General features: G+C 38.6%; 1 protein-coding gene across 2 annotated transcripts in view; it reads right to left on the bottom strand.

The window, feature by feature from the left end:
- Positions 1–27,874, bottom strand: part of LOC311615866 (gamma-taxilin-like) — an 85,708-nt gene that overhangs the window by 24,259 nt on the left and 33,575 nt on the right. For both annotated transcript variants that reach the window (XM_084871301.1, XM_084871300.1), the window contains one exon: positions 293–463. In XM_084871301.1, coding sequence (XP_084727427.1) covers positions 293–463 — 171 coding nt within the window. The remainder of the gene's footprint in view (positions 1–292; positions 464–27,874) is intronic.

Genomic DNA, 27,874 nt, shown 5'->3' with positions numbered 1-27,874 from the left:
TGTTGCCTCCTAACCTCTCGCCTGTCTGCCTACCTGATTGCCCTAACCACTTCTGCTTGCCACCCTGATTGCTCCCTAAACTGCTCTACTGCCGGCCCTGTTGGCCATCTTTTGGTGGTCATCTTGTGACGATGATGTGCAAGGTCCTGAGACCAGCTATGCTTTTATTATATAGGATATATAGGATGTAAGTCTCACCACTGCAAAACAAGCAAGAGTTTATTTTAAATAGATATTCACTGATTATAAAATTAGCCTTAAATTACCTCCTAAAAACAAATAAACATCCAACCTTTAATGTCTTGTTGTAACGCTGAAGTTCCCTGCAGAGAGACTCTAGTTTGCTTCTTGCCAAAACAGCCTTGTTATGTTCACTCTGCAGGTGAACTTTTTCTTTCACAATCTGGGACTGCTTCTTCTGTAGAACTTTCATTTGTTTCTGAACATTCCAACTCTCCTCCAGCTATAAAACAAACACACTTAGAATTGAGAAATTACAGTAAGAACCTTTGAGTTCCAAGTGAAAGAATTACATTCATGGAACCTTTTCTACTACTCTCTTACTTTGAATGTTGTATACAAAAGTATATGAAGAAAACAAATCTCAATGCATATTTTAAAACATTAAAAACAAATATTTTTTTTAAAAAAGTTAAATTACTAGTCTTGGTGACACTTAAATAAAGCTTTCATGAAGAATAAATGACAAGTGCAAGAAATAGCTAGCAAACCTGTCAAACAACAACATATTCATGCCTATTAAAAACACTTCTATTAAAATTCATGGCATGGGTGAAAATATAATGAGAAAGAAACAAGACCTTGACAGTAAGCATGCAATACAATATATAGATATTGATTCATAATGTTGCACAACTGTAATTTATATTAACCAACACCGCCTCAATAAATGTAATTTAATAATACTAATAATTTTGCTTTTCTATTTTATCTTGGATCACAAACAACACATTTAAACTGGTATAGGTTCTGTACAAATTATCTGTAACTAAAACCATTTCTTTCCCACTCCAAAGATTCTTTTATACCATAACATGAGTCAAAATAGTATCATACCTATTTTAACTGTACTCTTTAATGCTAACAGTAATAACAAATTGCTGATGTTGTAGCTAAGAAGTGACTGTCCTATTTCACTAAATTATACTTATTTGAGTAGGTACTTGAAATTCAGCTAATAAACATCCTATTTAATAAAGAGGGAATATGCTAATTTCCCATCACACCTTCACAAAAATGGCAGTACCCATAGCTAATAAGGAGGGAATATGCTAACTGACTGCCTTGCCATCAAAGATGGCAGTGCCCACAGCCACAAAATGGCAGCATCCAGTCCCCTCTACCCCACTGGAGCGGCTGGTGTACAGCATGACTGGGCTCACCCCCAGGTGGTTCTGGTTACTCAATTTGCCTGCCTCCGGAGTCCCAGTCTCTTTAGTCCCCCACGGCCAGCCCAAGGCTCAGGCAAGCCTTGGATGGAGGTTACCCAGCCACCCACGTCTGGCTTGAGGTAAAGGCAAGCCTCGATGGCTGCCCAGGGCTGCCTAAGGCTCAGGTATCCAGGGCTGGCTAAGGCTTGTGCTGCCAGCAGTGACAGCAGCAGAGGTGTGATGGGGCATCACCTTCCCCTGATTGCTAGGTCACCTCCTGGCCCTGAGGGCTCCTGGACTGTGAAAAGGAGCAGCTGGGCTGAGGGACCCATCCCCATCAAGTGCATAAATTTTCATGCACTGGGTCTCTAGTTAATGATATAAAAGCCATCAAAAGAGCTCCAGTGATGGATACATATACAAAAAAGTTACAGGTATGTAAAAATAGCTTTTCTTTCCTCTAAGAAAAAAAATCATCTACTTCAAAAGAAAAGATAAAATGAAGTTAAGGGTTTATAATTAATGAAAAAGGCAAATAATACTGTGTGGCTTTTATAATAGTGCATCCATGAGGATAGATTGAATTAACAAGAGATGAAAGTGACATCATGGGAGGCGGCAGAGTAGAAAGGCCAGGGATCTGTCTCCAAAGCAAGATACTAACTGCACTTGCAGAAACTGTGTGATATATTTTGGAACTCTGAGGTCTTTTCAAAGGCTTGGACCTTTCAGGGAAATGATTGGCCAGTAAGTAATGGTAAATTTTGGTTCATCTTGAGTAAACAATGCTATAGCAGCTCCTCATTCTTCTCCACAGCCATCCCTGTGGCAGGTAGCCATACCAATACTTACAAAGTTTCTGTTCCCTTTATTGTTTATCCCATTATAATCATATACTGTTTTGTTTTGTTTTTTTACTTTATTCCTTTCTTTCTTTAGCTCTTTGGAAATTTTAAATATAGCTAATTTAAAAGTCTTTGATAATTCTAACATCTGGAAAAAAAATCTTCCTCTTGGACAGTTGCTGTTGATTTTATCTTTTTCCTTTGAAAAAGGAGGAACACATGAGGCCAGAGTGGTGAGGGATTACCAATTTATTCTATCATCTGCCCAACAGGTGGCTGATCCTGGATGGCTCCAGTACCCAGTAACTGGAGTCAGCAGCTTTTTAAGGAATTTTGTTGGTCTCTGTCTGTGCAGAGACTTCTTTATGCATACCAGAGGAGACATAATGGAATGTGGTTACCACAAGTGAAATGTGGTTTCTGCAAATAGTATGTCCATAGTGAAGTAGCCTGAAAAGCAGGTTCCTAGGGGAGGGGTATCAACTCAATTGATCGATCAAACCGAATACAGGTCCTAACATCTACACATGCCTCTGGCACTGTGAAGTCAAAGCAGAATGAAGCCCAACCCCAGTATTTCTCTGAATGAGACCTATTAGTGTAACTCATACTTCTGTCTTGAGGGACAAGTTTCTAATTAAACACCTATCTGGGGCCAAGTACAATCCTTACCAGAGACCAAGAGTAACCATTTCCCATACTCTCCCTCTACCACATCCCAGGAAAGGTGTCACTGGTTTTGTGTTTGCTGATTAGAGGACTCATTTTGATAGTCTGGGAAGTTAAATGAGATGGTAAAAAGAAAAAAAAGAAAAGAAAAGAAAAGGAAAGAAAAGAAAAGAAGAGAAAAGAAAAGAATAAAAAAGAAAAGAAACAGTTCCTTTTTAAAATATATTTTAATAATTTTTCACAGAGAGGAAGGGAGAGGGATAGAGAGCTAGAAACATTGATGAGAAAGAAACATCGACCAGCTGCATCCTGCACGTCCCCTGCCAGGGATGTACCCACCACCAATGTACATGCCCTTGACCAGAATCAAAACTGGGATTTCCAGTCTGCAGACCAACGCTCTACCACTGAGCCAAACCGGTTTTGGCAAGAAACAGTTTTTAACTGGATATCACCCCAGCGCTTAGAGCAAAGAGAAATATACATATGTCAAATTTCCCTAAAGGAATGTATATGCATACTTTAAAACAGCGTTTTTCAACCACTGTTCCGCGGCACACTAGTGTGCCGCAAGATGTTGCCTGGTGTGCCATAGGTGCAGACAAGACAAGAATTTTATAATTTTTCACTATTTTGTTTACTTAATATTTCATAATAAAGTAATTATAAAATACTTTCTTTGTGTTTATTTGATTCCTATTCAAGAGAATTACTTTATATATAGTCAATATAGGCACAGAGTTAAATTTTTTAACATTTTCTAATGGTGGTGTGCCTCGTGATTTTTTTCATGAAACAAGTGTGCTTTTGCCCAAAAAAGGTTGAAAAACACTGCTTTAAAAGGCGCTGAGGGTATGACTTCTAATCAATCAGAAATGAGGTGCTGAGATCCCCCATTGGGAACACTGACAAGTTTTGGCACAATCTCAAAACTGGGAACCACTAAGAATAAAATAGGTTGCTTAGGTAATAATAAAAGTTTAAGAGAAAAGCGAAGCTATGGGTGAGAATATACAAGTCATCTTTTCTGTTAAAGAACAGTTTAGACAGCTGCCATTTTGGACCACATGACTTGGCAGCTGCCATGTTGGCAATATGGCTTGCAACTCCCCTGGGGGCCACCCTTTAAATTAGCCAATCTCGAAAGACTGTGCACCTGAGCTCCAATCAAGAGCAAAGGACAGGTCACATGCTATAAAAAAAACAAAGGACAGGTCAAAGAGATTATAAAGCCAAGCAGACAGTATGCTCAGTGTGCATCCGCTCCCAGACCATGTGGGTACACCCTTCTACATAGAAGTAAGTATGTTTGCCTTGCTGTCTGGCTCCCGAGTGTTTTGTATTCTATCAGAACTCCCAACTTGGAGGGCTCGCCTTATTTCTAACTTATGTAAGTAGGGTGTGATAAAGTTTACTTTATCTACACAAGGCCACTCATAAGACTGGGAGAAGTATCTGTTGTATATTATACTTAGGAACCAACAAAGAGTGACTTGTGGATTCTAAAATGCTATGGAGTAAGTAAAAGCAACAACAGTGACAAACTGGAGTTACAGCTAAAATTTAGAGTAATTATACCTAAACAGGAGCATTATATTGAAGGATAAAAAGAGGAGGTTCACACAGACTGTTAATTTTAGGAGCATAAATAAAACACTGGGGAGTAGTTACAATTGTAAGAAATATTGCCCTGATTGGTTTGGCTCAGTGGATAGAGCCTGCAGACTGAAGGGTCCCAGGTTTAATTCCAGTCAAAAGCATGTCGCTTGATTGTGGGCACATCCCCAGGGGATGTGCAGGAGGCAGCTGATCAATGTTTCTCTCTCATCAATTATTTTAACTCTCTTTACCTATCCCTTCCTCTCGGTAAAAAAATCAATAAAATATATTTTAAAGAAAGAAATATTAATTATGCTCTGTTAACTCTGACTGCTTTGTTCTCATTAAAGAAGGCATTTTCTAACTTGGCTGGGAATTATATGTAGGTCATAGGAACTCATCTGAAAATGTGGACCATCTCCACTGTCAGGGCCAGCCTAACAGTTGAACCATAGGGATGTGGGAATTGAGAAAAGAAAGAAAGACAGGAGAACGGGATCGGGAGGACTACAGGTAGCCATTGACCAAATGCAGCGACTTCATTAACTGTGCAATGTCTTTTATACACAAAACACTGAATAGAAGGTCTGTCAAGAAAAAATGTATTCTTTGTTCCTCTTAATCTCTAAGAAGAGACAGAGCAGAAGGACAAATTCTTGGTATAGAAAATCTCAGTAAACAGTTACAGACTTCTTGGCAAGTCATAAAAGGTTGCTCTCATTCTACTGATAAATTGCCATCCAAACAAGTCTGGGAAAAGTGTGTGGGTAGGGGTCCTTCAGGTGCAAGGACCGTGTCTCCAACACTCAGTTTCCAACACTCCACATCTAGGAATTGCCTATTATTATGGAAATATTAACAAGCTTGTTGCAAAAACCAGAGCTGCCAGTCCTTTGAAGACCCTCAGCCCTTTGTATAATTCCAGGCTTTTGCAAATCCTCAGACTGCATTACCTGTAAACTGCCCATTTTGCATACTCATTTTTATCTCTTTTGCCTACTTCCCTATGTAATTTTTGTTCTTGTCCCCATATAAGCAGCTGGCTATGGTGGTAGAGGGGGAGGGGATAAAGCAGAATTTTGTGGATGATCTTCTGCTTTCCTACACTGCCAGGGTTACTAGAATAAACACTCACATATGAGTCAATCATGTCTCTGCTAAATTGGCTCAAGTAGTGACAGGCAGCACAGATACATTAATTGTCCAGTTACAGTAAAAAGGACAGAGACACGGAGATACTGAGATCCTCTCATTCTGGGATAAGTTCCTCCATTCTGGGACAAGAGCAGTGTAGTTGGAAAAATATTTCAGCTACAAAAGTCCCACAGAGGAAAGTAGTGAAAAGAATTTGAGAGGAAAGACAGGCAATTAAGGGATAAGGGGGACCCATGGGAGAGGAAGGCATATGTGAGAAGCAGACAGCTTCAAGATGCCAGAATTGCTTATCTGAACATTGACAGAGTCTAGAGGAATGTTACAAGATAAGGGGAAGAAGAAGAAGAGGGGGCACCAGGTGGGCTTTGAACTTTGAAACTGAGCCTGCAGAAGACTGACCAATTAGGAAAGTATGGGAAACATAAATTAAGGAAGGGTCAGTCATGTTCAAACAGAGCTTCCAGTCTTTATAAACCCATAAATAAAGAAATTTAGGATCTGAATTAGATTTTTTCCCATTAGAGTAGTTTTTTCCCATTTAAAGACTCTTCCCCAGGGGGAGAGTTTGTCAAAAATTTCTACACGATTGCTTAAAAATACTTTAGCCCATAAATTTACTCTTTAAACTTAGTAGGACAAGAATTACAGGGATAGCCCATGGAGTTCTCTCCCAGTGTACTGAAGAGACAGAGGAGGTAAGCAGCTCTCCCCTCAAAAGGGCCAGCACAACCCCAAGTAGAAGACTGTCCTTATCTGTTCCTCCAAGTCCTGCATGAGGGAAGAGAGCAGGAAAAGCATAGCTCAGTTTTGAGAGAAAGGAGGCACCATTGAGAGCTAGGAAATTCAGAGCACAATCTGCCCAGAGACTCCGGTGCTGGATTTCAGTAGTAGCAGCTATGGAACTAAAAGAAGTTCAGCTCATACCCTCCTGTGGCACAATTAGTACCACACCAAAAGAAGTCTTTTCTAATGTTTCCCAAGTCTCAGTGACCCTATCCCATCATGTCTTGCTTAGTTCGGGGCAGCTAAGCATATACCCAAACTGGAAGGGTGATGTGCTTCAGCTGAAGGAGCTACAGTTGCAGGCTCTAGCAGAGATTGAATTGTATAGCTTGGAAGTAGGGGTAAGACTCTCTGTTAAGTGCTGAACCACGCTGCCCATTCTGATATGAGCATGAGGAAGTTCAGGCAACATCAAGAAGCACAGATTAGCAGACCTAAGGTGGATGCTCATCTCAGGGAGCCTTGGTCTTTTATTAATCTTACCCCAGTTAAGGGCTCCAGGAACTCAGTGCATCTACTTAGGGCATCTCCCAACCCAGATAAGTGTAGACACAAATACTGAACAGTGTGGAAGCTCCAGACAGGTAGCCTAAACTGATTATTTTCAAACATGAAATCCCAAGTCGACTCAAAATCAATATAACCAATGGTGGGCTTTAGAAAACACTAGAATGCAGCCCAACCAGCAATAAAAGTGACACATTCAAAGACAGAATCTGGCAGGCATCAGACCCTACTAGGAAAAATTTTACCTCAGGGGCAGGCCTCATAGCCACACAGTCTGAAGGGTTAACTCCACCACAGAAAGGCCAAGTGAACTCAATAAGATGCAATTATAAGTGCAATACATAATTCACAAGAAATATTGCTGGTGGATAGAGTATGGGTGATCTGGAAGACTTTGCCACTGAGTCAAACAAGATACCTCAAGCATGTATTAGCATCACCTTGCTTTGCAGTGATCAGGTTGAGCCTTATAGCCAGCCTAAAAGTCGATCCCAATAACAATCAGATCCACCGCAAACAAATCCCAATTACAATTGGAGTACCTACATAACCCACAACAAGAACATTCCTGAATCATCCAACTCAGGAGATCATGAAGACTGGGTCACTGGGTTCCTGGAGAACTTACTATCTAAGGTCACCAACAAACTAGGAGTTAAAGCACTTCTATACAATACATATAAGCAAAAATCATAAACAGCTAAAATAAGGCAACAAAGCCTTTTTTTTTCAGAGGAACAAAGATGACGGCATAGGTAAACACTCCTCAACAGCTGCCTTGCAAAACAATTTCCAAAAAAAAATCTATAAAACAAACGTCTATCTCTTGAAAACCAAGGGAACGCTGGCTGAGAGGAAGCTGTACAACTAGACTGAAAGAGAAAGAAGAGAATCCAGGGCACAAACGCTAAAAAACTGAGGTAGGGGGGCGTGGACACGATATGAGCTGGCGGCTGATCCCGGCTGGCAGAAGGTGGTGCTTTCTTCAACCTGAAGAGAGACAAACTCCCCATCTTTCTGAAATCCAGTTTCTTGAGAGAGGCTAGACTGTCTGCCATTGGGTCGGAAAGTGAGGCTAGCTTGCTTGTAGATCTGAGATTGTTTGCTGTGCTGTGGTACGAGACGCAGGGAGACTCAGTGACGCGGGGATGCCAGGACGCCATCAGAGAGGCTGCAGACAGGCTGCCTCAGCCTAATAATGCTCTGAGACTCTGACCTGCAAAACCTACAAACACACCTAAGCTCCAAGCAGCGGCTTTTGCATACGAATGGCCCTCTCTGTTGCAGTTTAGCAAAATTGCAACCTGTGGCAAACAGATCCAAGGAGGACAGGACTGTGGTTCATGCTGTAGCTCCTGCAACAGTGCTGGCCTCAGACAGTAGCTGAACTGCACCTCATTGAGACCCAGAAACCAGAGTTCTAGTGCTGTTTCAATCCCTCACATCCGTAAGTGACACATTCAGGAGATGGTCTCAGTGAGCACCAAAGCCCCACTGAAACAAGGCATGTCTCCAGCGCAGCAGTTCTTCCTTTATAGACAGAGCAGGTCCTCATGGCTAATTGGCCTGGGGGTCAATTCCTCCCAGTGCACCAACAGCAATCAAGGCTTAATTTACACCAAGATTTTGCACTCAGCCCACAAAGGGATATAGCAAAAGTGACCACCTCAGGTGATTGGGGAAGCTGAGCTACTGACCCCTATAGGTCACCGACCACACAAATCCACTCCATCAACACAGGGAGGCAGCCAAAATGAGGAGACACAGAAGCATGACATGAATGGAAGAGATGAAGGAGAGTAAATTACTGGATGACACACAGTTCAGAATCACATTTATAAGATTATTCAAGAATCTTCTAAAAACCTTTGAGAAACTTGAGACCTCCAAAAAGCTTTGTGAGACATTCAAGGATCTTAATGAGGATACAAAAAAAAAAAAAAAAAAAGGAAAAGGACCAGCCAGAAATTAAGCAAACAAAGTCTGAAATAAAGAATGTACAGAAACTCAACTGTAGATCAACATGCCCCAAGAATCAAACCAAAAATCTGGAATATAAGAAAGCAGAAATCACCCAACCAGAGAGGCAAAAAGAAAAAAGAATCCAAAAGTGTGAGGATAGTGTAAGGAGCCTCTGGGATGGCTTAAAGTGTATTAACATCAAGATTTTTGGGGTGCCAAAGGAAGACAGAGAGCAGGATATTGAAGGCTTAATGGAAGAAATAATGACAGAAAACTTTCCCTACCTGGTTAAAGAAATAGACCTACAAGTTCAGGAAGCACACAAGACCCCAAACAAGAGGAATACAAAGAGGTACACACCAAGACGCATCGTAATTAAAATGCTAAGGGCAAAAGACAAAGAGAAAATCTTACAAGCAGCAAGAGAAAAACAGTTACCTACAAGGGAGCATCCATACGACTATCAGCTAATTTCTCAACAGAATCTATGCAGGGCAGAAGGGAGTGGCAAGAAATATTCAAAATGATGAACAAGAACCTACAACCAAGACTAGTCAACCCAGTAAGCTATCATTCAGTATTGAAGGTCAGATAAAGAGCTTCACAGACAAGAAAAGTTAAAGGAGTTCATCAACACCAAACCAGATTACATGAAATGCTGAAAGGTATTCTTTAAGAAGAAGAAGAAAAAGGTAAAGGTAAAACATTATGAACAACAAAAAGGCATCAAATACATCCCTACCAACAAGCGAATCTAAAAATCAAGAGAATAAAAAAAAAAATCTGAAGAACAAAATGGACATGTGAATATAATAGAATCAGGGACATAGAAAGGGATTGGACTAACAATTCACAGGGGTAAGGGGCCTGAGGGGTGCGGGAAGAGCCTGGACAAAAATCTTACACCTATGGATGAAGACAGTGGTGGGGGTAAGGGCATGGGTTGGGGTTGGGAATCAGGTGGAGAGGAGCTAATGGGAGGGGGGAGGAGGAACACCTGTAATAATCTGAACAATGAACAATAAAGATTTATTTAAAAAAATAAAATATGGCAACAAAAAAACAAAGCCCCAAATAAAGGAAATATAGGGATCATAACTCAACATAATAAAAGCCTATATGACAAACCTACAGCCAACACAATACTCAGTGGGATAAAACTAAACCCATTTCCCCTAAGAACAGGAAGGAGACAAAGTTGCCATTTTTACCATTCCTGTTGGACAGAAAGTGCTAGCCACAGCAATCAGAAAAGAAGAAGAAATAAAAGACATCCAAATTGGAAAAGAAGAAGTAAAATTGTCATCATTTGCACATGACATGATACTCTACATAGAAAAACCTAAAGATTGCATAAAAAAACTAAGAGACTTAAATGAATTTGGCAATGTGGCAGGATACAAAGTTAACATCCACAGATCTATGGTTGTTTTATAAACCAAAAATGAACTTAAAAGAGAAAATAAAAAAGAGAAAATAAAAAAAATTAAAAATTAAAAAATCCCACTTACCATTGCAACAACAACAAAAAATAAGATACCTAAGAATAAATGTAACTAAGGAAATAAAAGACCTGCAATAGGAAAACTACAGAACACTGGAAAAAGAGATAGAGGAAGACAAAAAAAAACCTGAAGAATATACCTTGTTCATGGATTGTTAGAATAAACAGCATTAAAATCTCCATACTACTCAAAGCAATCTATAGGTTCAATGCGACCACCATTAAAATACCAATGGCATGTTTCAAAGATCTAGAACAAACTCTCCAAAATTTCACCTGGAATAAAGATAGATGCAGCAATCCTGAGAAAGAAGAACAAAATTGGAGGAATAATAATAACAAATATTAAGCTATATTACAAAGCCACTGTTCTCAAAGCTTCCTGGTACTGGCACAAGAAAAGACATATAGTAATATACAATGGAACGGAACAGAGAACCCAGAAATCCACCCAAGCTATTATGTTCAATTAATATTTGACAAAGAAGAAAAGAGTATACAATGAGGTCAACAGTATCTTCAATAAATGGTGCTGGGGGAGAATCCAAGATGGCTGCACAGGTAAACACCTAGCCGCAGCCCCACACAACAATTTCAATAAAATACAACTAAAATATAAAATGGACATTACCCAGAACTATAGGAAAGTCAACTGACTGGAAATTCTACAATGAGAAGCAAGGAGAAAACCAGAAAGAGGAGTGGAGGAGCTATAAAAGCCTAAGGTACGGAGATACGCAGCGAGCGTGGAGAGAACGAAGCCAGAGAGGAGAGAGGCTGAGTGACTGGCTGACATTCCCTAATGGGAAGGAGATAAAAGCTCTGGACTGTGCTGAACCCCAGACTCAACAGCGCTGAACCCCCGTTCTAGGCCAGACCCCGGGACCCAGGCTCAAACAGAGGGAGCTGGGCTGTAAGGCGGAACCCCGGGGGAGCGGCAAAAGGAGGTCCCAGAGGCGCACACATTGCATGAAGAGAAGGCATGGTTGGCTGTGCCATGGGATTGCCCTAGCGGGAAGGAGAAAGGGGCTCCAGGCTGCTCTGAACGCCACCTCCAACTCCACTTCCAACTGAAATGAACCCCAATACCGGACTCATTGGGGGAGAGCCTAGACTGTTTGGTAGCAGGCGAAAATCGAGGGCACCTTTCTCTCAGAGGTGCTTGCAACAAGTACTAAAGAACCCTGAGTCTCAGGAGCCGCATAGGGTGGGGCTGATGGAAGCCAGAGCTGTAGGCTCCACCCTGAAACCCCACCCCATCAGGGAAGCTGCGAAAATGCCGAGACAAAATACAATAGACCACAAACGAAAGAAATGGAGGACAAAAAGCAACTGGATATATGTTTATAAGGTTTTTCAAGAATTTTCTAGAAAAGATTGATAAGACCTATGAGGATATGAAAAGGGATCAACTAGAATTAATAAGGAATCAACAAGAAACGATAAAGGGATCAACAAGAAATAAAGAATACATTGTCTGAAATAAAAAATGTTATACTTTTAATATTTTAGAGTCCTAAAAACAGAATGGAAGATCGCAAGAATCAAGTCAATGGTTTGGAGCATAAAGAGCCAGAAGACACTCCTCCGCAGAAGCTAGAAGGCAAGACAATCCAGAAAATTGAAGATAATATAAGAAACCTCTGGGACAACTTCAAACAATCCAACATCAGAATCATGGGGGTCCCAGAAGATGAGAGAGAGCAAGATATCGAAAACATACTGAAAGAAATAGTGACAGAAAACTTCCCCCACCTGGTGAAAGAATTAGACTTACAAGTCCAGGAAGCGCACAGAACTCCAAACAAAAGGAATCCAAAGAGGACCACACCAAGACAAATCATAATTAAAATTCCAAGAGCAAAAGACAAAGAGAGAATATTAAAAGCAGCAAGGGCAAAGCAGGTAGTTACCTATAAAGGAGCACCTATACGATTGTCAGCTGATTTCTCAACAGAAACCATGCAGGCCAGATGGGAATAGCAAGAGATATTCAAGGTGATGAATAGTAAGAACCTACAGCCAAAGATAATCTATCCAGCAAAGCTATCACTCAGAATCGAAGGTCAGATAAAGAGCTTCACTAATAAAAATAAGCTAAAGGAGTTCATCAACACCAAACCAGAATTATATGAATTGCTGAAGGGGGTTCTTTCAGAAGAGAAAGGAAATAAAGATAAAAATTATGAACAACAAATACATAACTATCAACAAGTGAATCTAAAAAACAAGGAAATTAAAAAAAAAAATCTGATGAACAATATTAACTGTTGAGTATAATAGAATCAGAGGTATGGAAGGGGAGTGAACTGATGATTCTTGGGGAAAAGGGGAGAGAGGGATGTGGGAAGAGAATGAACATAAACTGTGCACCTATGGATGAGGACAATGAGGGGTAGGGAAATGGCAGAGGGTGGGGTGAGAACCTGGTGGAGAAGAGCAATGGAGGTGGGGAGGGGAAAGGAACATTTGTAATAATATGAACAATAAAAATTTATTTAAAAAAGAATAAAAAAAATAAATAAATGGTGCTGGGAAAACTGGAGAGATATGGGGGGGTGGAAAAGTTAACTAGACCACCAACTTAGATTAAAAAAACATACAAACCCGCAAAATGGATAAGAAATTTAAAGGTAAGACGGGAAAGAAAGCATACAAATCTTAGAAGATGTTATAGGCCATTAAATAAGAGACATTTGTAACAGCAATATGTTAACAAAACAGCTTCTAGGACAATGGAAACTAAGGAGAAAATAAATGGAACTACATCAAAAGAAAAAGCTTCTGAACAGCAATAAACACCATCAACAAAACAAAAACAACAAAAAAGCTCACACCATAGGAGAACATGTTACCAATATTATTACCGATGATGGTTTAAATCTCTAAAATTTACAAGGAATTCATAGAACTCAATAAAAGGAAGATAAATAATTCCATTAAAAAAATGGATAAAGAATCTAAATTAGACACTTTTGAAAAAGGACATTCAGAAGGCCAAGAGACATGTCCAAAGTCACTAATCATCTGAGAAATACAAATTAAAACAATAAGGTACCATCTCACACCTGTCAGAATGGCTGGCAAGGATGTGGAGAAAAAGGAACTCTCATGCACTGCTGGTGGGAATGCAAACTGGTGCAGCCACTGTGGAGAAAAGTATGGAGTTTCCTCAAAAATATTAAAAATTCAACTTCCATTTGACCCAGTAATCCCACTCCTAGGAATATATCCCAAGAAAACAGAAACGCTGATAAGAAAGAATATATGCACCTCTATGTCCTTAGCAGCACAATTTATGATAGCTAAGATTTGAAAATAGTCTAAGTTCCCATCAGATGAGTGGATCAGAAAACTGTGTTACATCTACAATATAGATACTACACTATTATAAAAAAAAAAAAAAAAAAAAAAAAAAAAAAAAAAAAAAAAAAAAAAAAGGAGTTCTTACCATTTGCAATAGCATGGAAGGAACTGGAGAGCATTTTGCTAAGTGAAATAAGCCAGTAAGAAAAAGATAACTATCACATGATCTCACTCATATGTTGGATATAATGAACAACATAAACTGATGAACTGATGAACAAAAATAGAACCAGAGCCATAAAGTATTGAACAGACTTTCTAACCTATGAGGGAAAGCAGGGTGTCTGTCAGGGTGTAAGAGGTCAACTAAAGAACTTGTATGCATGCATATGAGAATAACCAAGGGATACTGACAGTAGGGGGGTTAGGTCTTGTGCTGAGAGTGGGTCAGCTAGGGAAAGGTTATTGGGGGAAAAGAAGGTTTATGTAATAGTTTAAATCTGCAGTAGCCAACTGGTGGTCTACAGACCATTGATGGTCCATAAGAAAATTCTGATGGTCCATAGAAAAATTTGGACATTATATGCATTTTTTATGTTTTATTAATCCTGATATTAATCCTAATCCTACCTAAAAATAGAGTAATATGCAAATTAACATCACTCCACCACACCCACAAGTCACACCCACCAGCCAATCAGAGCAAGTATGCAAATTAACCCAAGACAGTGGTTGATTTGCATACACAGAGGGAGGGAGGAATGAAGAATGAAGAGAGCATAGAAGAAAGAGGAAGGAAAGTGGAAAGCAAGGCGGCTACAGCTGCTGGTGGGAAAGCACTGGCAGTGCGTGTAGGGCCAGCCGAGGCACACACCTATGGTGGGAGGCAGTGGGGGTGGTGATGCGGGGAGACCCAGAAACCAAAGTTTCAATCTGGTTTGGCGAGCAGCAGTTGTGTGTGTGGCCCCAGAGATGGCTGCAGCAGGAGTGGCAGGTTGGGTGTGCTGAGTAAGGCACATAGTGGTGGAGGCCACAGCGGGAGAGGTGGCAGTAGCAAGCCAGAAGACTTGCCCAAATATTTAAATATTCCTGCAAGAGGTCATTAGTCCTATCTAAAAAAAGAGTGGTATGTAAATTAACCATCAGTGCACTCCACAAGCCATATCCACATCCAATCAGAGCGAGTATGAAAATTAACCCAACCAAGATGGCTACAGTCACAGAGAGCAGGAGGGAGGCATTTCCCTGGCAATGGAAGAAGACAAGCTTTCCGCCTGCCCTTGCAGGCCTAACCCTCCACTCAAGGATACAAAGTTTCAATTATAGAAGGTAAACAAATCCAAACAGAAACCAGAGGCTTGGCTCTGCTCCAGGCTACAAAGTTTCAATTGTAGAAGGTAAATAAATTCCACATACCAGGGCCTCCACTTGGGTAGCCATCCTGCAAACCACCAGAGGCCCCTCGCCCAGGCTGCCCCATGCCACAAGGAAACCCCCATCCTGATCTGGGATACCCTTCAGGGCAAGCCAGCTGGCCCCCACACATGCACCAGGCCTCTATGTTATCTAATAAAAGTATAATATGCAGATGGGCCATCACTCCAACACACAAGATGGCTGCCCCAATGTGGTCAAAGATCCTGCCCCCATGTGGACACAAGATGGCCAAAACAAGATTGCCAGCAGGGGAGGGCAGTTGGGAGGCACCAGGCCTGCAAGGAAGGACAGTTGAGAGGGACCAGGCTTGCAAGAGAAGGCAGTTGAAGGGGTGACCAGGCCAGCAAAGGACAGAAGTTGGGGGCATACAGGCTGGTAGGAGAGCAGTCAGACATCAATCAGGCTGGCATGGGAGTGATTCAGAGGTGATCAGGCTCCACGCAGAAGCAGTTAGAGGAAATCAGGAAGGCAGGCAGGTGAGCAGTTGGGAGCCAGCAGTCCTGGATTGTGAGAGTCCTGGATTGAGCAGTTGGGAGCCAGCAGCCCAACTGCCATTTAGGCCCGATCCCAGTGGGGACATCCCTCAAGGGGTCTCAGTTTGTAGAAGGTGCAGGCTGGGCTGAGTGACAGCCTCCCCTCCCCTCATGTGCACAAATTTCATGCATCGGGCCTCTAGTCCTATATAATAATAGGCTAATAAGCAAATCAACTGAACTACAAAATGACCAGTCGCTATGATGCACACTGACAACCAGAGTACAGACTCTCAATGCAGGAGCTCCCCCTGGTAATCAGTGAACTCCCACAGGAGGACACTACCCAACAAGAGGCTGGGCTCTGTGGAAGCACTAAGAATGTCCGAGTGCCAGCTGTCAGTTGGACATTCCAGAGAGACCCTAGACTGCAAGATGGCTCAGGCTGGGCTGAGCAACCCCTCCCTCCAAGTGCATAAATTTTGTGCACTGGGCCTCTAGTAAATAATAATAAAACAAAAAATATTCTAAGAAATTCTTATATTCTCACTGAAAGATAATTTTTGCCTTTACATTGCACTAAATTCACAAAATGTACTTTTGTCTAGTACATTTCCTGAATTCCTCTTTTTACAATAGTAATGAGAAAGGAGGAAACAAGAGGGGTGCAAGTATTGTTGTGACTATTACAGAAGTCACCTGCTTCATGATAACTGATTCTCATCTGATTGTTTTATTTTACTTGTGTATTGTATATAACTGTGTATTTTCTTCAACTATTATATTTAATGGCATCAAATACTTTGACTTTAGTAACTATCATTTATCATTTGATTTTAGATTTGAGTGAAATAAACCCATAATGAGTAAAAAAAAAAGCAAGGAATATTTTGCATTTCTTTAGTAATAGAAAAGATAACATAACTAATGATAATAGTAACAATAGTAATATGTGTACTTTACTTAACCATGAGCTGATAAATGAATCAGTCTACACAGTTCTCATCAGACACCATTAAAAAGAACATTTGAACTGAAGGTGGAGAGAAGAAAAAAACCAAAGTATCAAGAAAATATGATTTAAATTACTTGAAATTTGGATTTGTTGTAGAACTTTGTAGTGAGCTGGATCCTTGTCTGCTTTGTGTTGTTTATTCTGAGAATTTATCCAATAATGCCATGAAACCTTCAAAACTCAAAAGACATTTGCAATCAAAACACCCAGATTTAGCAAAAAAAACCAAACACTTGAATATTTTCAAAGAATGCATGAAAATATGAAAAAGCATGTAATTGCTATAACAGTGACTATTGGAATAAATTCTTATAAAAGGCTTTTTATCTGATAGCACTTAAAATCACAAAACACAAAAAGCTGTATTGGACTGGGGAAAAATTAATTAAGCCTTGTTAATTAATTGCATGTTACAAGCCTGTAAAGAGGTTTTGGGAAAGCAAGCCATCCAGACACTGAAAGCAATTCCTTTGCCCGCTAACAGCTTGCATACCTGGCAGATTTTTTTCTCTATTAAGTGAACCGTGAAAAGCAGAATTGAAAACACAGCTGAAGATATTGAAAATCAAGTTATAAAAATGGTGAAAAATTCAAGTTGACAAATAGTAATAAGTAACAAGGCACTTCTCCTTTGTTTTGTGAGGCTGAGTGTGCAGAAGTTACAGGAAGAACTATGTTGGCTCAATTTGCCAGGTTTAACAACTAGCTTTGAGATTTTTGAAGCACTTAATATGATAGTTACTTCCTGGAACATGTATTAAATGGGGAAAAAAATGTATTGAGATATTTACAAAAGGAAAGCAACCACTGTTTAAAAAAGAAATTGAAATGAAACATCTCCAGAACAAAACTAAATGACATGGAAGAAACAATTTACCACAGGATTTAAAATAATAGGTTAAAGATAAAGCAACTTAATGGGAACTACAAAGAACTCACTGGGAACACCATAAATATATATATTTAAACAATAATGAGGTTCCACTTCCTACTTGCCAAAATGACTACTAGAAATAAATGCACAAACAAAAAGTGCTGGTAAGGATGTGCTGATAAGGGAATGCCAGTTCATAGTTGATGGGAAAGCAGACCCACCAATTATGGAAAACAGTATGGAGATTCCTCAAAAATCTAAAAATGGAATTACCAATTGACTCAGTAACCCCATCTCTTGAAATGCCTTGTAAGAAGACTGAAACACCAATCAGAAAACATATATGCAGCCTTTGTTCACAGCAACATTATTTACCATAGCTAAGATCTGGAAAGAGTCAAAGTGTCTATCAGAGTATAAAAATACTGTGGTAAATTTACAAAACAGAATACTGTGACTTTATTCAGAAGGGAGTGGCAGGAAGTATACAGAGTAACTAAAAGCAGGAGATTGAATACAAGACTACACTACCCAGTAAGGCTATCATTCAAAATTGAAAGTGAAATTAGGAGCTTCACAAACAAAAAAAGGCTAAAGGAGTTTATTACCAAGCCAGCAATGCAAGAAATCCTAGAGTCTGCTGTAAGAAAAATAGAAAGAGAAGGTAAAACAAAAAAATCCTATCTAACAAATAGGAAATATGCTAATTGACTGTCATGCCCTCACAAGATAGCAGTGCTTAGTCCCCTCAGCCCCACATCATCCAGCTTCAGCTCTCCAGTCCCCTAAGCTCCACAGGGGAAGACAGTTGGGGGTGACTGCGCCAGCAGAGGAAGGCAGTTGGAGATGATTATGTCGGCAGGGGAGCAGTTAGGCGTCTATCAGGCTGCCATAGGAGCGGTTAGTGGGGCTATCAGGCTGGCAGGCAGGATGGTTAGGAGCAAGCAGTCCTGGATTGTAAGAGAGATGTTCAACTGCCACGTTAGGCCCAAACCCACAGGGAACCAAGACTGAAGAGGGTGCAGGCTGGGTTGAGGAACACCACCACTCACACCGCCATGCACAAATTTTGTGCACCAGGCCTCTAGTAAAGAATATAAATGGCAACAAATAATAACATTAACTGTAAATGGATTAAATGTAAATGCTCTAGGAAGACACAAAATGGCGGAAGAATAGATAGGTGGATTCTGTGCCTTGTCCTGAAGCAGAAAGAAAGAGCAGCTGAGGGTCGTGCTGGGAGTGTTAAAAGCAAGCCAAGAGACAGCTGAACACCAGGAGAAACTTAGGGGCCACTGATCAGAGTGCCCCTGACAAGGAAGTACCCACGGCGGAGCTAGATCCCTTCCCGGAGCTACCTACGAGCTTGGATGGGAAAATCTCACCATCTTGAGTGGAAGATTGGATCATGTCAGAGGCCTGAATGTCCACAGCCGCAGCAAACACCAAGCAGCTGTGATCCCCAGAACGCTGATCCCAGGCGGCTCGAACACTTGGACTCAAAGGAGCACCCCACCGCATGGCAAAAAGGAGAGAGAAAACTACATAACCAGACATCCTGAAAGAGAGATGATGGAGAGACAGAGAAACAGCCCACGTATGAAAGAAAAGCAGGCATCACCAGAAAAGGAAGTAAACGAGTTAGAGACAAGCAACCTACCAGAGCAAGAATTCAGAGTAATAATCATAAGATGATTAAAAGGAATGGAAGACAAATTTGACAATATGAGTAAGAACCAAGAGGAAATGAATAACAAAAAAGATATGAAAAATGACATTGCTACTGTAAAGAACTCAATAGAAAGCATCAAGAGTACACTAGAAGCAGCAAAGGACCACATCAGTGAGCTAGAAGACATAATGGAAAAAAAATACCCAATTAGAGCAGCTTCTAGAAAAAAAAATTAAAGAGCAGGAGGAGAGCCTACGGAAGCTTTGGAACAATACAAAAAAAAAAAAAAAACATTATTTGAATAATAGGGGTTCCAGAAGGAAAGGAAACTGAGGAAGATATGGAAAACGTATTTCAAGAAATAATGACAGAAAAATTTCCTTAGAGATGAAAAAACCTACACAAATCCAAGATGCTCGCAGAGTCCCAAGCAAAATGAACCCCAGAAGACCAAGCCCAAGGCACATTATAATTAAACTGACACCACCAACAAAAAGTAAGAACCTAAAAAGCAGCCAGAGAGAGACAAAAAGTTATATATAAAGGATCCCCATCAGACGAGCAACTGATTTCTCAACAGAAACTCATCAGGCCAGAAAGAAATGGAATGAAATATACAAAGTCATGCAAAGGAAGGGTCTGAATCCAAGAATACTATATCCAGCAAGGCTCTCAATCAAAATTTAAGGGGAAATCAGGAGCTACAGATACAAAAACAGACTAAGGGAATTTATCACCACCAAACCAGCAATGCAAGAAATGCTAAAGGGTCTATTGTAAAAATAAAGAAATAGAAAGCGAAGAAGGAACACAGTGGTATAGAATAAAAATGGTGTCAAATGAGTACTTACCAATAATAACTTTAAATGTAAATGGATTAAATGCTCCAATCAAAAGACAGGGTAACAGATTGAATACGAAAACAGGACCCATATATTTGTTGTCTGCAAGAAACCCACTTCAGAAAAAAAGATGCACACAAACTGAGGGTGAAGGGATGGAAAAAATTTTTCCAGGCGAATGGAAATGAAAAAAAAAGCTGGGGTAGCAATACTTATATCTGACAAATTAGATCTCAGAGTGAAGGACATAACAAGAGATAATGAAGGCCACTTCATAATACTAAAGGGAGCCATCCAACAAGAAGAAATAACCCTGATAAACATATATGCACCCAATACTGGAGCACCAAATACATAAAAACAAACAAACAAACAAAAAAAACCTGCTAGAGGACATTAAGGGAGAGATTAATAGCAATACAATCATAGTAGGAGATTTTAATACACCACTGTCAACTTTGGACAAATCACCTACATAAACAAAAAATCAGCAAAGAAATATCAATCCTAAATGACTCACTACACCAGATGGAATTAATCAACAACTTTAAAACATTCCAACCCAAAGCCACAGAATATACATTCTGCTCAAGTGCACATGGCTCTTTTTCAAAGATAGACCACATATTGGGACATAGGCAAAGTCTCTTCAAATTCAAGAAGATAGAAATTGTATCAAGCATCTTCTCAGATCATTTTGGTATAAAACTTGAAATTAACTATAATAAAAATAAAAGAAATCAAACACATGGAGACTAAACAGCATGCTATTAAACAAGGATTGGGTTACCAGAGAAATCAAGGAAGAAATTGAAAACATACTGGAAATGACAATAAAAACACAACAATCCAAAATCTATGGGACACAGCAAAAGCAGTTTTGAGAGGGAAGTTCATATCTCTACAAGCCTATTGCAAAAAACAAGAAAAAATGGTAACAAATGATCTAACTCTACAACTCAAAAGAGTTAGAAAAAGAGCAACAAGAAAAGCCCAGTGTAAGCAGAAGGAAGGAAATAATAAAAATCAGAGTGGAGATTATCGACATAGAGACCAACGAAACAATACATAAGATCAACAAAACCAAGAGCTGGTTCTTTGAAAGGATAAACAAGATAGATGAACCTCTAGCCAGGCTAACCAAAAAACAAAGAAAGAGGACTCAAATAAACAAAATCAGAAATGAAAGAGGTGAAATAACAGACTCCACTGAAATACAAAGGATTGTTACAAAATACTACGAACAACTCTATTCCAACAAACTGAACAACCTACAGAAAATGGATATATTGCTAGAAAAATACAGCCTTCCAAAATTCAATCAGGAAGAATCTAAAAATCTCAATAGACCAGTGACTTGGGAAGAAATTGAAACAGTCATCAAAAAGCTTCCAGCAGCCAAAACCGGTTTGGCTCAATGGATAGAGCGTCAGCATGGGGAATGAAGGGTCCCGGGTTCGATTCCGTCAGGGACATGTACCGTGGTTGCGGGCATATCCCCAGTAGGTGGTGTGCAAGAGGCAGCTGATCTATGACTCTCATCGATGTTTCTAACGCCCTTCCTCTCTGTACAAAATCAATAAAATATATTTTTTAAAAAACAAAACTCTTCTAACAAACAAAAGTCCAGGGCCAGAAAGGTTCAGATGAGAGTTTTACCAAACATGCAAGAAAGAAATAAAATGTATTCTCCTCACACTATTCCAAAAAAATTCAAGGAGAAGGAACACTTCCAAACTCCTTCTATGAAGCCAGCATCACCCTAATACCAAAACCAGATAATGACAACTCAATGAAAGAGAATTACAGGCCAATATCCCTCATGAACATAGATGCCAAAATCCTCAACAAAATTGTAGCAAATCGGCTCGAGCAGAACATCAGAAAGATCATACACCATGACCAAGTAGGATTTATTCCAGGAATGCAAGGATGGTACAATATCTGTAAATCAATAAACGTGATACATCACATAAACAAATTGAAAGATAAAAATCATATAATGATATCAATTGATGCAGAAAAAGCATTTGATAAAATCCAACTCCCTTTTCTGATAAAAACTCTCAACAAGGTGGGAGTACAAGGATCATACCTCAACATAATAAAAGCTATATATGATAAATCCACAGCCAACATCATACTCAATGGGAAAAAACTATAACCATTCCCTCTAAGAACAGGAGCAAGACAGGGTTAACCACTCTCACACTCCTGTTTGACATAGTACTGGAAGTACTAGCCATTGCAATTAGACAAGAGGAGGAAATTAAAGGCATCCAAATTGGAAAAGAAGAAGTAAAGTTATCCGTATTTGCAGATGACATGATATTGTACATAAAAAACCCAAAAGACTCCATAAAAAAAAAACTAATTGACTTAATAAATGAATTTGGCAATGTAGCAGGATACATAATTAACACCAAGAAATCTATGCCATTTCTATACACCAACCGTGAACTTACAGAAACATAGACTAAAAAGGCAATTCCATTTACCATCACACCAAAAAAATTAAGATATTTAGGAATAAACTAACTAAGAAAATAAAGGACCTATATGCAGAAAACTACACAACACTGAAAAAAGAGATAGAGAAAGATGTAAACAGATGGAAGAACATACCATGTTCAAGGACTGGTAGAATCAACATCATCAAAATGTCCATACTTCCCAAAGCAATCTATAGGTTCAATGCACTCCCCATTAAAATACCAATGCTATATTTCACTGACCTAGAAAAAACTTTTCAAAAGTTCATTTGGAAGAACAAAAGACCCCAAATAGCCACAGCAATCCTGAGAAAGAAGAGTAAAGCAGGAGGGATCTCAATACCAGACTTCAAGCTGTATCACAAAATCACTGTTCTCAAAATAGCCTGCTACTGGCACAAGGACAGACATATAGATCAATGGAATAGAACAGAGAATCCGGATATCAACCCAAATCACTATGCTCAGTTAACATTTGACAAAGGAGACAGGAATATACAATGGAGTCAAGACAGTCTCTTCAATAAATGGTGTTTGGAAAAATGGGCAGAGACATGCAAAAGAATGAAACTAGATCACCAACTTACACCATACACAAAAATAAACTCAAAATGGATACAGGACTTAAATATAAGATGGAAAACCATAAAAATTCTAGAGGCATCCACAGGCAGCCAAATCTCAGACATATGCCAAAAGAACTTCAATGGAAGCTAAAGAGAAAATAAACAAATGGGAGTATATCAAAATAAAAGCTTTTTTTACAGCAAAAGAAGCCATCAATAAAGCAACAAGAATGCCCACTGTATGGGAGAACATATTTGCAAATGTTATCACTGATAAAAGTTTAATCTCCAACATCTACAGACAGCTTATACAACCAAATAAAAGGAAAATGAATGATCCAATTAAAAAATGGGCAATGGACCTAAATAGAATATTTTCAAAAGAAGACAGAAGAAAGACCAAGAAGCACATGAAAACATGCTCAAAGTCACTAATTATCTAAGAGATACAAATCAAAACAACAATTTGGTACCATATCAAACCTGTTAGAATAGCCAAGATCAACAAATCAACAAACGACAAGTGTTGATGAGGTTGCGGAGAAAAAGGAACCCTTGTGCACTGCTGGCGGGAATGCAGACTGGTGCAACCACTGTGGAGAACAGTGTGGAGTTTCCTCAAAAAACTGAAAATGGAACTCCCATTTGACCCAGTAATCGCACTCCTAGGATTATATCCCAAGAAACTAGGAGTGTATATATCCAATCAGAAAGGATATATGCACCCCTATGTTCATAGCAGCACAATCTACAATAGCTAGAATTTGGAAACAACCTAGGTGTCTGTCAGCAGATGCTGGATCAAAAAACTATAGTACTTCTACACAATGAAATACTATGCTGCCATAAAAAAGAAGGAATTCTCATCATTTGCAGCAACCTGGATGGAATTGAAGAACATCATGCTGAGTGAAATAAGCCAGTCAATGAAAGAGAAACACCACATGACCTCATTCATTTATGGATAATAAAGAACATTATAAAGTGATGAAACAAAAGATATAGAGATAGTAAAGCAACAAGCCGACTGGCAAATTACAGCGAGGCGGGGAGAGAGATCTGGGGAAGATAAGAGATCAACCGAAGGACTTGTATACATACATGTAAGTACAACCAATGGACACAAAACTCTGAGGAGGGAGAGTATATATGGGAGGGAGGGACAATGGGAAGATATGTACACAGATAATAATTTAATTAAAAAAATGTAAATGCTCTAGTCAAAAGAGTCTAAATGAGTAAGAAAACATCATCCATATATATTCTGTGTAGAAAAGATGCAACTCAGAACAAAAATTCACACAGACTGAAAGTGAAGGTATGGAAAAATATCTTTCAGCCAAATGGTAATTAAAAAGCTAGAGAAGCAATACTTATATCTGACAAAATAGATCTCAAAGTGAAGGCCATAACAAGAGATAAGGAAGGCCACTTTATAATACTAAAAGGATTGCATAACTCTGTAAACATATATGCACCCAATATAGGAGCACCCAAATACATCACATACACACGCACACACACAGCGGCTGAAAGATATTAAGGGTGAAATTGACAACAATACAATAATAGAAGAGAAGTTTAATACCCTTTAGACCAGTGTTTGCCAACCTTCTCTCATGATGAGAATCACCTGGTGGAGTTGTTAAAGCACAGATTCCTGAATCCCAACTAAGAAGTGCTAAACTAGAATTTTTGAGAACATATAGGTAAAATTGCATACCTAACTTAGTGCTCTTTATATAAAATCTGTCTTAGAGCACTAGTTAAGTATACAATTTTACCTATATGTTCCCAAAAATTCTAGTTTAGCACTTCTTAGTTGGGATTCAGGAATCTGTGTTTTAACAACTCCACCAGGTGATTCTCATCATGAGAGAAGGTTGGGAAACACTGCTTTAGACATCACTGGATAAATCTTCTAGACAAAAATTCAACAAGGAAACAACAATCCTAAATAGCTCACTAGATCAGATTGAACATTTCACCCCAGAGCTATGGAATATGCTATATTCTCAAGTACATATGAGGTATTTTCAAAAACAACTGAAAGTGAAATCAGGAACTTCACAGACAAAAAAAAAAAAAAAAAAAGGCTAAATGTGTATATTACCAAACCAGCAATCAAGAAATCATAAAGGGTCTTCTGTAAAAAGAAAAATATAGAAGGTAAAACAAACGCATTCCATCTAATAAAGAGGGAATATGCTACTTATACAAATGAGGACATAAACTAAATCTCTACAAATTCAAGACTGAAGTCATATCAAACATCTTCTCGGATCATAATGCCATAAAACTAGAAATCAACCACAATAAAAATACTAAAAAATAATCAAACAAAATAGCATGATATTAAACAATGAACAGATCACCAAAGAAATCAAAGAATAAATAAAAAACACAATAGAAACAAATGACTATAAATACACAACAATTCAAAATCTATGGGACATAGTCAAAGCAGTCCTGATAGGGAAGCTCAGAGCATCTCACACATACCTCAAAAAACAAAGAAACAAACAAAAAAGAAAAACTTAAATGATCTAACCCTACATCTTAAAGAATTTGGAAGAAAGCTGTAAGAAAAGCCCAGAGTAAGTAAAAGGAAGGAAATAATAAAGATCAGAGAAGAAATAAAATATATACCAAAAAATAAAAAGTAAAAACCAATACAAAAGATCGATGAAACCAAGAGCTAATTCTTTGAAAGGATAAACAAGACTCATGAACCTCTAGCCAGGCTCACCAAGAAGCAGAAAGAGGACTCAAAATCACAAGTGAAGTTAACAACTGACTCCACAGACATACAAAGGTTCATGAAAATATGCTATAAACCTGGACAACCTAGATGAAATGGGTTTATTCCTAGAAAAATACAATCTTCTAAAACTCAAACAGGAAGAATTTTCTTGAATAGGCTGAAAATTACTGGTTATACTGAAGTAGTAATAATAATTTAAAAAAAACTTCCAGCAAACATAAATCCTGGTCTAGACAGTATCACAGAAAAATTTTACCAAATATTCAAAGAACTAATATCTATCCTCCTCAAAAAATTCATGAAGAGGAAACACTTCTGAGTTCTATGACATTACCAGTACCAGATAATGATACTACAAAATAAAAGAATTACAGGCCAATATCCTGATCCATATTTCATAGATACTAAAATGCTCAACAAAATATTAGCAAATCATCCAGCAATACATTAAAAAGTTCATATAACATGATCAAGTGGGACTTTTTCCAAGTATACAAAGCTGGTACAATATTGACAAATTAATAAATGTGATACATCACATAAACAAATTGAGAAATAAAAATCACAGCCATACCTATTGATGCAAAAAAAGCATTTGAGAAAATTCAACATCCTTTCTTGATAAAAACTCTCAGCAAGGTAGGACTAGAAAAGGATCATACCTCAACATAATAAAACCCTTATATGACAAACCTACAGCCAATATCATACTCAATGCGCAAAAACTAAAACCATTTCCCCTAAGAACAGGAACAAGAAAGGGATACCCATGCTTACTACTGCTGTTAGATGTTGTACTGAAAGAGCTAGCCGTATTGATCAGATAAGAAGAAAAGACATCCAAATTGGAAAAGAGTAAGTACAACTGTTCTTATTCTCAGATGATATATTGTATATAAAAAACCTCCACATTTAATAAATAAATTTGTAGAGTAGCAGGTTACAAAATTAACATCCAGAAGCAAAGGTATTTTTATACACCAATAATGAACTCACATTAAGAGAAGCTAAAAAACAAACAAACAAACAAAAAAAACTACCATTTACCACTACAACAAAAAAATTAACATTCCTAAGAAAAAATTAACCAAGGAGGTAAAAGATCTGAACTTGGAAAACTATGGGATGCTAAAAAAAGAGACAGAGAAAGACACAAACAAGTGGAAGAATATACTGTGTTCATGGATTGGAAGAATCAAAATCATTAAAATACCCATACTACACAAAGTAATCTATAGATTCAATGCACTACCCATTAAAATGCCTATGGCATATTTCACAGACCTAGAACAAAATCTCCAAAAATTTACATGGAGTAAATTTTTAAAAGACCCCAAATAGCCACAACAATCTTAAGAAAGAATAAATTTGAAGGGATCACAATACTAGATATCAAGTTTTACTACTAAGTCCACAGCGTATCTTGGTTTGCCAGATGTTGGGAATTCCAGAGGACCCTAGCTTTACAGGAGAGTTGTGTGGAGCTAATTTTGTAATCACCATAATAAAATACTTAAATATAAGACAGGAAAACATAAAAATCTTAGTAGAATCCATAGGCAACAAAATATTAAACATCTCTAGTAGCAATATTTACAAATACAGCTCCTTGGACAATGGAAACAAAAGAGAAAATAAACGGGACTAATCAAAATAAAAAACTTCTGCAGAGCAAAAGAAACTATAAACAACAAGAAAGCCTAATACTCAGTAAAAGGTATTTGTCAATGTAATACCCGATAAGGGCCTAATCTTTATAATTTACAGGGAACTTATACAACTTAACAAAAGGAAGATTAACAATCCAATCAAAAAATGGGTAAAGGATCTAAATAGACAATTCTCAAAAGTGGACAGATAGTAGGCTAATGTGCTGGTGGGAACCAGACTGGTGCAGCACCTGTGATAAAGTATGGACTTTCCTCAAAAAATTAAAAATGGAGGAAAACTAAAATATTGATCAACAGGATGGTAGTCAGCCACATAGAATGTGAGTGAGAGAGCAAAGGAGAATGTAT

This window comes from Pipistrellus hanaki (assembly GCF_964339955.1).
Source record: "Pipistrellus hanaki genome assembly, chromosome: Y".
Classification (NCBI taxonomy): domain Eukaryota; kingdom Metazoa; phylum Chordata; class Mammalia; order Chiroptera; family Vespertilionidae; genus Pipistrellus; species Pipistrellus hanaki.
This window is presented reverse-complemented; position numbering and strand designations above follow the sequence as displayed.